This window comes from Neovison vison, chromosome 3 (genome assembly GCF_020171115.1).
Source record: "Neovison vison isolate M4711 chromosome 3, ASM_NN_V1, whole genome shotgun sequence".
In the NCBI taxonomy this organism is placed as follows: domain Eukaryota; kingdom Metazoa; phylum Chordata; class Mammalia; order Carnivora; family Mustelidae; genus Neogale; species Neogale vison.
In genome coordinates this window covers 164335005-164346821 of record NC_058093.1, presented here as the reverse complement: position 1 = coordinate 164346821, position 11817 = coordinate 164335005, and the positions used below count along the sequence as shown (strand labels likewise).

Sequence of the window (11817 nt, the reverse complement as noted above, 5' to 3'; positions counted from 1 at the left end):
GACCCAAAACAATCCTTTCTTTTCTTTTGCTGATAACTTTCTCCCCTCACCCTCTTCCTTCTGCCTATAAAAACCTTCCATTTTGCACAACTCCTCAGAGAGCCTGTAAATTTACTAGAGTGGTTGCTGGTACATTTCTGAGTCCCTGAGTAAAGTCAATTACCTCTTCAAATCTACTCAGTTAAATTTTTGTTCTTCGACACTGAAGACTTTAAAATAATTCAATCAATCTTTACAAAATGTGTGTTATGAATGTACTTAACGTATTTGTTTCTGATGCTTCTTACATAGTCTATTCCTATATTGGAAAGTGGTTATTTTATTGTTAGTGATAAGGATAAGTGATGAGGATTTGAGATGAAGTGTGATTTTTATTATTTTCTTTTATGCAACATTATCCTTTCAAAGAGTTGTTTTTAAAATTTGCTCACTTAATTTTCCTGAACCCTACAAAATATACAAGGGCCTATCCATTCTTAGGAATGCCTTCCCCAGCTCTCTTTTTCACCTATGTAAGCAGAAAGACAGATGCAGTGCTCCTTCAGATTTATTAGGAAAGCAGATAAGAGACCAGAGACATGCAGAGATTACATAGTTTGTTTTGTTTCATTACCCTAATCTAATTGAGCATTTTCAACTGGTACAGGATTTTTAAAGCTAAGACACCACAAAATGGAGTTAGCTTTTCTTTTCTATGATAATAAAAATATTCAACTCTAAAACATCTATTGTGAATAATTTCCAAGTAACAGCATATTCCATTTTCTTTTTTTTTTTTTTTTAAGATTTTATTTATTTATTTGACAGAGAGATAGAGAGTACAAGCAGGCAGAGTAGCAGGCAGAAGGAAAGGGAGAAGCAGTCTCCCCGCTGAGCAGGGAGTCTGGCGCAGCTTTCAATCCCGGGACCCTGGGATCATGACCTGAGGGAAGGCAGCCGCTCAACTGACTGAGCCACCGAGGTTCTCCCCATTTTCTAAAGGTAACCATATCAAATTTTATAAAATTTTATAAAATGTTTTTCAGAACTCAGGAGAATTGAAAGCTCAGTAAACTTAGAGAGGTATTTAACAAAGCTAATTCATAATAATTATATCAAATTTCATCTATCTTGGTATTCCTATAGAATTTTTTAACTTGGAATACTTTTGAGATCTGAATCAAGATAAAAATTTAATTGTATATTTTCCCTAACTATAGCTTTAATTACAGAAGAACAATTCATAATGATTTCCTATTGATAACTTACATGAAATAATCCATAAAGATAATACAATGTTTTATTAACCAACTCAATTGGTAAACAGGCCAGTGGAGTTTTATAAATTTTATCAGTCATACAAATAACATTTAGTTTTGACTGTAAACAGAGAACATGGGTTTCCTAAAGAAAGACAAATCATACTTCCTTTGTAGATAAACTTTAATAATATTTGAAAATATTTAAGCTAGCCAAAACTGCTTAATACAAATTCATTTTCCGTACTTTCTAACAATTCTGGTAATACTTTAGGGTGTCTTATTTTGATAACTTTTGGCTTTTAATTATACTTTATGTTATAAAGTATATAAAGTTTCCCTTTCCTATTTAAGTAAATATAAGAAATGAAAACATAAACAAACACATATAAATTAATGTTTGGCTAATAGTTTTTAATTGCTCAGAAAATGTTCTGCACCTACATTCAACAATATAACATGGCGTGATTCATTTCCAAATTTTTAATGTTATACTTAAAAATTTCTGAACTGGTACCATTGTCAGAGTAATGTATACCTCAGACAACATAAATTGCATTACCCTCAAAAATAATTTTACCTACAGTTGCTATAAAAATTGTATATTATGGACATCCTATAAAATAAAATATTTATTTATTAGAACTACTTTTATATTCTGCTTTAATACTCAATTTCACATCAAGAAATAGCTTTAATCAGAAGCTGTGATTGAGAATAAGAAGAATAATTACAGAATTTTTTAAAAATCAAATACTCTTTTCAATAGTTAACTAGTTAATAAATTAAAGAAAATGAAACAGTTTTTTGGTCTGAATGAGAAATTTCCATGGAATATATGCTGCTATTGTCTGCAAATTTAGAGAGTTTGGCACAAATTTAGAGAGTTCCATATTTCCATGGAATATATGCTGCTATTGTCTGCAAATTTAGAGAGTTTTGGCACAAAAAATAATATTAAAATATTATTTAAATATATAACTGCTTTCTAAATTAATACAATATAATAGCCTATTAAAATGTTACACATTCAAAATAATTTATTAACTCATGTGTTCATTCATTTATCCATCTTTCAACAAATGTTTGGTTGAGTGTTGCTTTCATAGATTTCCATGTTTTAACATTTACATGCTAGAAATTCAGTATTTCTGATTTTCCATTTTCTTAAAGTAATTACCAAGGTAGGCAGAGTGTTAAATTCCAATATGGATCCTCATTCCATTTTTACCATATTTAAAAGGCTAAGCACCGTGTCTCAGGCTTGCAAATCTAATGCCTGCCAGGCTGGTTTTACAAATGCTTGAAGATGGCGAGCCTCTGCCAAACTAGACAGTGCATGCTCTTGTCAAGGTATTTATATTTTAAAAAGGTAATAATACATCCCGGTAGGCAAACAAAACCTATTATTGAGTCTAAGTCACACCATGGGCATCAAGGTTGCAATTCTTTCTTGGAAATTCTCCCATCTGATCCTTATAAAATCTCTGGCTCACATTATTATGGGCTTGTTCTGGTCCATGCCTTTCCGACAAACCTAGAAGCTGTAGGAACCTGAATATGGATTCATATGGGCAGAGATCCAAGGACCAAGCGCTGAAGACTCCTGAAAGCAACAGTGCTGAGAACATCTCCGCAGTGTGAAAAGTGTAGTGAGAAATGAGGACTTATTTCCCAAACTGAAGACTGAACCAAAGAATACGAAAGTCCTTCAATACACAGCCACTCAGGTAGAGAAATCAATTCTCTGGCACCAAAGACAGTGTTTCTAAGAGGATTTCTAAGAACAATCTCCCCAGAATTTTGAAGGAAAATATCTAATTTTCATCTCAAATTAAAATGCATTTTTTATTAGCCTCGACAATACCCAGCTCTCCCACCGCACGCTTCCGTAGCATAGAGAGTAACATAAGTTTTCAAATAGAAGATGCAAGAACGCACATTGGTAGAGTCCTGAAAAGGGCGATATATACATGCATAGAAAAGAAAATTAACACACGAAACTTTTCTTTCTAGAGAATATGGAAGTTACGTGAGACGAGGTGAATTTCAGGGAGCCTTGTATTTATAGCATCCTTATCTATACATGACTCAAAGTTTACTTCCAATAAACAAAATACTAGCAGATGCTGCTATCAATTTACATTCAACAAACTCCTACATATGCATTTGTAGATGTTTCTCTGTTAAAACACACATTTATTTCTTGACACATGTCTTTGCTAGCGTCCTAAATTTGGGTTCCAGGTGATCTAGAAACTCAAGCCCTTCTTCTTCCTGCCGATCACTGCAGCAGCCTACAGAGCCCGCCATAGACCCTTTCCCTTCGTAGTTATACGAACGCACGTAGTCTTCAGAATGTTTATGCTCCTCGTCTTGTCCACACATGTACACCTTCTGTATCAAAAAAGAGCACATTTTATTATTTTTTTAAAGACACCTAAACATATTAGCATAAAAATAATGTCTTTGATTTACCTTTTACTGTTTAATTTTTAATCAGAGTGTGTCCTCTAATGGATTCCTACATATAAAAAATGCACATGATTGGTCTGTATTATATTCATTCTGAAAATATAGCAGATATATAAATGCTCCTAGCGAACACATTTATGAAAATTAAAGATACATGCATATCACAAAACTAACTTATGATTTCCCATTTGAACATAAGATCTGTATAGTTCCAACATCTCTTTGCAGGCTTCACATATTTGGGGAACCCATATAGGCTATGATTCTTCCATTTATATACAATTATATAGGGACAATTATGGAATATATTCAACTGGATAATATTAACCAGTATCGGTTAATCTGAACCTAAAACAAGGAACTAAAACCCAAAATAAAAGCTTGACAGCCTGTCTGGTTGATGTTGATAGCCAGGCCTTTATGACTACACAGAGGATTCAGTATACTAAAAAATGTTTATAATTTATGATCCATGTATCACTCTATACAAATCTTTCACTCCAAGTGATTTTCCTGGTAATTTTTAGGGAAGAAGCTACTGGTCCTCTTGTACTTCCTAAATATGTATACATATGTCCCTCCTAGATAGTTGTGCAGTTTTGTAAACCTTATTTTAAAAATTAGACTTGAAAGGATCATTTTTCTGTTTGGGCTTGGGCCTTAAATCCATATATATGATAATTAAAGAACTTAAAAGGTGATGAGTTCCAGGTGCCTGAGGAGGAAAACTTTTGGGAAATCTTGATTTAAAATCGTTTTTAGGGGCCTCTGGATATATCAGTGGGGTTAAACGGTTGCCTTCCACCCAGGTCATGATCCCAGGGTCCTAGGATTGAGCCCCACTCTGGGCTCCTTGCTCAGCTGGAAGCCTGCTTCACCCTCTCCTTCCCACTTGTGCTCTCTCTTACTATCTCTGTCTGTCTTTCTCTTTCTTTCTCAAATAAATAAATGAAATCTTAAAAAAAAAAAAAAAAGTAAAATCGTTTTTAACTTTCATGGAATATGAACTCGAAGACATTGGCACTCACCTCACCAAGCCGAGGTTGGGTGAAGCTGTGCCAGTCGGTATATGTGTATCTTCCAGCCTCCATTACTCCCTGTCCTGCTCCCTTGACAGATTCCAAGGTCTGATGTCCACCGCCTTTGCTGGAATCCAAAGTGTAGCCACCTTTTACCATCTCAAAGCTTTGCTGTGTTTTGATTCCTTGGCCACCAAGAGTGCCAACAGACATGCTTGTGTCACAAACATTGGATGTCTGTGTGGGGAGTCTAATATTTGCTTCCTAAAAGTAAAGTTAGAGTTATAAAATGAGTGAGTCAAATTGAAACTAACAATTTCTTTTCATTTTTCTTTCCCATCAAAATTGATTATGTTTGGGTTGGGCCGCTGCCTTCGGCTCGGGTCATGATCTCAGGGTCCTGGGATCGAGTCCCATATCGGGCTCTCTGCTCAGCAGGGAGCCTGCTTCCCTCCCTCTCTCTCTCTCTCTCTGCCTGCCTCTCCAACTGCTTGTGATATCTCTCTGTCAAATAAATAAATAAAATCTTTAAAAAAAAAAAAAAATTGATTATGTTGAAGTCCAAACCCTCAGTGCCTTAGAATGTGATCTTGTTTAAAAAGAGGTCATCACATATGTATTTAGTTAAATTTAGTTGAGGCCACACTCAGGTTGGGTAAGGTGAAATTTGAACACAGACATGCACAAAGGGAGAAGAATACCATTGAAGATTTGGTTTTAAGTCCAGGAACCACGAGTTTATGATTCTTTGGAGTCCTAACGATAGGTTCCCCAATGATAGGTCCGTGATCAAAGGAGCGAGACTGATACAAAGCGAAGGTCAAGCAAAGCTTTATTTCGCACCAAGCATCAAGAATCAAACCGACCGTTTGGGGCCGCCTCTTACAGGGAGGGCGACGCCTCCCTGCCTTAAAGACTAACTCTTATAGAGCAAAGGCCATGTGGTTGAGCCTGGTCACACACAGGTGGCCAATGAGATTGCAACACACAGAGAAAGCTGCACAGTCATGCTAGGTCACTCACGGGTGGTCAATTGAATTACAATTCACCCCATAGTAGCTATTTGAACTAGCCTATCACCTTGGTCAGAATTGGCGTCCAAAAGGTGGGGCCCACACTCCTTGGTAGCTGGGGAGACAGTATGCGCGCCCCACTGATTGGATGTCTCCACCTGGCCTGACTCATTCCTGCATTCGGGCTCTGTTATCTCCACCTGACCTGACCCGCTCTTGTATTTGGGCTCTGTTGTCAGGGACTGGTTGACCATATTCTACTGGTTTCCGGGACTTGCTTTAAGTAAGTTCCCTGGGTGGCGGGGGCAGGGGGGGAGGGGAATGTCAGTTTAAGTTTTACTGCATAAACAACAAAATCACTGTTTAACTGGATGGAATTGCTCTGGCTAAATAGGCCCTTACACTATGAAAGTAATACAATAGAATTATAAAGTTAAACGAGTTAATCCAGGGATGCCTGGTGGCTCAATTGGTTAAGCACCTGCCTTTGGCTCATGATCTCAGGGCTCTGAGATTGAGGCTCATGTGCTCCTGGTTCAGCAGAGGGTCTGTTTCTCCCTCTCCCGCCCCTCCTCACTGCTCATGCTCTATCTCTTTCACTCTCTCTCTCAAACAAATAAATAAAATCTTTTTAAAAAATGAGTTAATGCATGCAAAGCACATGGAGTTCTGCTTGACATAGTAAGTGCTCAATAAACATTAGTTGTCATTATTATTACTATCATTATGTAATACTCAGCTGTTATCATTGGATCACCATACAATTCATACGAAAGTGAAATCTAATTTACCATCACTTCTTCTCCAGGTCCTTCAGTGTTTGACACAATTAAATTTTGTTGGGCTACATCTGGAAAACACTTCTTTACTGTTCTCTTAGCAGTAACACAGAAACAAGCAAACAGAACACCTAAAAAATAAAAAAGTATTTAAGTAAAATAGTATTTATTTTCTTGCTCGTGCATATCATTTTTTTTTTTATATCTTTTCAGTGTAACAGAATTCATTCTTTTTGTACCACACCCAGTGCTCCATGCAATACAAGCCCTCCTTAATACCCACCATCTGGCTCCCCCAACCTCCCACCCCCACCCCTTCAAAACCCTCAGGTTGTTTTTCAGAGTCCGTAGTCTCTCATGGTCATTTAAATCATGATTTTTAAAAAGTTTCTTCACAGAACTTTAAAGAATTTGTTCCATAAATTAAGATCCCTTTGGGTTATGAAATTTAAAACAGAGTATATAGACCATCTTCTGTCTGACTAAGACTATGTTATTAGGCTAAATGAGAAAGAAATCAGTTAAAAGTAAGAAGGATGAACTGAGCATAGTTTGTTAACAGGTCTCTTCCCAACTCCAGAATTAACTTAAATGTTTCTCTTCTTTCCTCCACACCGAAATAGTAACTCCCTTTGATTGAAATTTAAGCTAGTATTACTGATAATTCAAATCCATACAGAACACACTCAAAGGGCATTAGGCATAAATACAAACATGAAAGGCAGTTACTTAAAATCTGTGGCCACTTTTAAAATTGTAATCACTGTGCTAAGGGGCATGTCCAATCTAACCTGCAACTCAAGTCAATGAATTAGGACACAGTAAAGACTATGTGGAAAGCCTATAGGTTCTGTAGTCAAATAAATGACTAAAAAAGGAAGGAAGGCTAGAGGGAGGGCGAGTGGGAAGGAGAGATGAGAGAAGGGTGGGCAATGATTTCTATCACTTTTGCATCTTGAAAAAAAGTTTGCAGAATGCAAAATCTCAACATTCTTTGCATGCATTACTTTTCCTCAGTGGCTCACCATGACCATTTTCCACTGAGAGTCTTTTTTTTTCTTTTTATAATTCCAATTTTCTTTCTTTTTCAAGTTTATTTGTTTATTTTTAAGTAATTCTACACCCAATGTGGGGCTCAAACTCACAATCCTGAGATCAAGTGTTGTGTGTACCTTTGACTGAGCCGGCAGGCACCGCTCACTGCAGTCTTCTTCAGATGTATGTTAAATACCTTTATTAATAACAGCGAGCATAAACATCTAAGTGAATTTTGGAAGTACTCTTCACTAATTCTTCCTGTGCATAAACTTGGCTGGTTAAAAGACTATGTTTTGTATGGGAGGGAATCTTAACCAACCTCTTGATTTTACTTGTGGAAAAATGAACTTGAAAGAAAGGAAATGATCTATCCTGGGTCTCATACCCAGGTCTCATCCTTAGTTCATAGAAGAACTAAGGGTACGGTTCTGAAAATTAGTTTAAGTTTAATCTGCTCTTACTGATATGTTTCTTCTGTATCAAAACCCCCAGTCATATAGTACACACAAGACTTTTAAAAGGACACATTTACCAAAGGCTATAAAAGGTCGTTAAATAAAGAACCACCATATATATTTTTAAATATTAGATAAGCCTTCAACTAACACATTCTCGATAATTATACTTACATAACAGCAATGCAGAACCCAACACCATGGCAAGAATAGCCCATCTTCCAAGTATTACATTTGGCTTAACATCTCTCACATTTTTCATATTCATTTTACAGTCTGATGGAGTTGTACAGTCACATACTCTCACTGTTAACATGTGTTTTGCATTTAAGCCATGCCTATCTTTTATTATGAGAGGCACAGTATAATAGTTATAATCAAGAATTTGCCGCTGACGGAGAATGGCAGTTTTACCTAGAGCAAAAAAGGAATATATGTTGAAACTTTTCAGTTGCAATATTAATCTTACTTGATATGCTTGGGGTAGGCTGGGGAGAAAAGGTGCAGAATTTAGCTTAAGGAAAAACTCTAGTGGCTCTTCTTTTTTTTTTTTTTTTTTGAGAAGGAGAGACAGAAAGAGGAGGGGCAGAGAGAGAGGGAGAGAGAGAATCCTAAGCTGACTCCATGTCCAGCACACATGTCCTGAACTGAAATCAAAAGCCCCACCTACACTTAACCTACTGAGTCACCCAGGTGACTCACCCTGCTTTTTATTTCTTCCTTCCTTTTTTTTTTTTTAAAGATTTTATTTATTTATTTGACAGAATGAGACACAGCGAGAGAGGGAACACAGCAGACGGAGTGGGAGAGGGTTAGAAGCAGGCTTCCCACTGAGCAGGGAGCTGAATGCGGGGCTGGATCCCAGGACTCTGGGACCATGACCTGAGCTGAAGGCAGATGATTAACCCACTGAGCCACCCAAGCGCCTCCCCTCAACTCCTGCTTTTTATTTCTTAAAAATGATTCTGATTTCTTGAAAAACCAGAAAAATGAATTAATATTGCTCTATATTTATATTAGACTAATCTATACTTAACATTACTCAAATACCATATTAAAACGGATTGATGTGTTCTCTTAAAAGATATTTGGAACTAGAGACTAAATATATTATCTATTGCTTTAAAAACATACTTTTGCTCTTTTCTCTGGGCTGCCAACACGCCATTCAGACTGAGGAAGACCCGGAAACTTTGGGGTCACAGGAGCCACAATCACAGCCACATGGGCTAGCACCGGATTCACCCAGGAAGCCAGGGGGACACGGGCAGCATGTGTCACCACCCTACCAACTTTGACAAATATGACTCAGGTCACTTTAAAAAAGTTAGTGTGAGGCATTACTCCTTAAACAGGAACTGGAGCCTCTGCCCAGCTGTCGACCTTGACAAACTGTGGACCTTGGTCAGCGAGCCGACACTGGTCAATGCTGCCAAAAACAAGACTGGAGTTGTTCCTATCACTGATGTGCTGTGCCCCGCCTACTGCAAAGTTTGGGGGGAAGGGAAAGGTCCCAAAACAGCCGGTCATCATGAAGGCCAGATTCTTCGGGGGAAGATCGGGGAAGATCAGAGAATAGACATAGACTCTTAACGGTTCAGATTTGGCATTTCATTTCCATATATTTTTAGCGACAAAAGACCACGTTAATTTCTTCTATTTCTATTGTCTGAGTGTGTGTGTAGTGAGGAGGAGGGCTGGTGTCCTCATGTTCCACATGAGCCATGAGGAAGGAGGTTCAATAAAAGCTAATGAGAAGTTAAAAAAAAAAAAAATTAAAAAGCAAGGTATTATCCTTTTGGGGGGATCAATAAAATCATTTCCTAAAATGAATGTTTATTTATCATAATGAACTAAGGTGAATGTCAAAACCATCAGTCATCTTAAGTTCCTACCAATGAGAAGATTTAGCATAATTACATACCATCTTTTGTTTCTAAATTCCAAAGTTTGTTGGCAGAATTATCCAGAAAGAATTGAAAAGGTGGACCATTCTCCGGTCCATCAGCATCTACAGGTTCCAGCACAGCGTAATCCTTATCATGCTGACAAATTGTCACGTCCTTATCAATTTGTGGTGGGTGATCATTAAAGTCTTCCAAAAGAACTACTAATGTTCCCGTGCAAGATCTGCCATCTAAGAAAAATTTAAAGATAGGATATTTCTTTGCTTAAAAACTTATTTTTGGCATCTCTGTGACACACCGCTGATATCTGCTCTCTAGTGGCTGTCTGAACTTGAATTTCACACACTTTGGGATCCCAAATACCACTGCTACAAATACAAAATAGTGACATGTCACTCTTCCTTGAAGCTTGATGGCTCTATCAGATGTTATCTTGAGATGCTTTTTAAAATGAAAAGGTATGACACGATGAGCAATGTCACTACAGAAGAGCCACCTGAAAATAAAATTGATTCCTTACAGCTTACTTTGTGAAGAGCATTGTTCATCTTGCATATACAAAGACTTCACTTTAGGTCATCAGTTACTTCATTGACTTCCTCTGCAGACTCATTTCCTCACATACTCTTTTCCCAAACTTTGTAAAGTTTCTCATCAAACCCACTGGGTGCACCTTTCCCTGTCTGCTTTGGTACATTCTGCCGCCACTTCTGGGAATACTTTTCTCTTTCTCTTTGCCTGATCATACTTTGTTATCCTCCAAGAATCCGCTCAGATATCTCCTCCTCTTGAAACTTGCCGTGACTTTTTTCTAGACAGTGGCAGCGATATTCTCCTTTGATTTCTCAGAACACTTTGCTCATCATTGACTCACTCGCTGAACTGTAAACATGATCATCCTCAGAGCTAAGTTGTATTCGTCTTGAGAACCTAATGCTCTGCCTAGCATTTCTTGGCTAACTTATAACTTCATAGTAACACCTTGAACATAATGCAATTACTGTTTTATACTGTCCAAAAAACTTTGTTGAATAAACCATAAAATAAGTTTGCACCTTTCCCCTAATTCAATAAATATGTTTTTGACCATAGGAGTGATTACTCATCTCCAGATGGCCACTGTTATTGGCTTAAAGCATTTCACCTTGTCTCAATATTTTTAAGGAAAATATTACCGATGATTTGTGTTTAAGAGATAATGAAGTTCAAAAAACATGTCTAGGTTTTACCATTTGTGATAAGATAATAAACTACAATAAATCGTAAGCTCTCAAAATTGAAATAAACAGAAAAATTGATCCAGTTTCTTGTTTTTTGCTTCTAAATTTGAAGCATTAGATAAATTCAGCATTTTTCATAAAGACCACTATAAATCATAAGCAAATATAATCCATTTTTACTTTGAAATAACACTTAAGCCATATCTTGTAGTATATTTCAATGATTATTTGCTTATTTAATTATTAAAAGTTATTTTTAAATTAATTACTTCATAAAAGGCCACTGTTGCATATATCTTTTCCAAAATTATTCTATCTAAACAAATTTTATAATATCTAAAAATAAAAGAGAGCTACAGCTCTTCTTTCTTTTTTCTTTTTTTTAACAGCTCTTATAATAAGAAATCTGCAATAGAACATAAACATTTTGATACTGCCAGAAATTTGTAGATAAAGTTGAATACAAGTGACAACTTTAAAATCAGCAAACTAAAGATGATGTGTTAATTAGCACAGTTAATCTAGTTAGAGGAACATAATATAAATAAGAAGCAGTGAAACACCTTTTTATAGAAAAGATACATTACTTGTGATAAATTAACTATCATTCCCAGGGAAAGGAGACTTAAGAGGTATTAAGAGAAGAACTGAACACAGACGAGTGGAATCAATC

At 36.6% G+C, this 11817-nt stretch overlaps 1 protein-coding gene across 2 annotated transcripts in view; it reads right to left on the bottom strand.

Moving 5' to 3' along the window:
* Positions 1-1261: 1261 nt before the first annotated feature.
* DSC1 (desmocollin 1) overlaps positions 1262-11817 on the bottom strand; it is a 33247-nt gene continuing 22691 nt past the window's right edge. The window contains exons 12-17 of one of the 2 annotated variants that reach the window (XM_044243225.1): positions 9942-10154; positions 8192-8431; positions 6537-6655; positions 4742-4996; positions 3717-3762; positions 3545-3635 (exon numbers count right to left, since the gene is read on the bottom strand). In XM_044243225.1, coding sequence (XP_044099160.1) covers positions 3727-3762; positions 4742-4996; positions 6537-6655; positions 8192-8431; positions 9942-10154 — 863 coding nt within the window. In that variant the 3' untranslated portion in view covers positions 3545-3635; positions 3717-3726. Of the gene's footprint in view, positions 3636-3716; positions 3763-4741; positions 4997-6536; positions 6656-8191; positions 8432-9941; positions 10155-11817 lie in introns of both variants that reach the window. The other variant, XM_044243224.1, reaches the window with a different exon arrangement.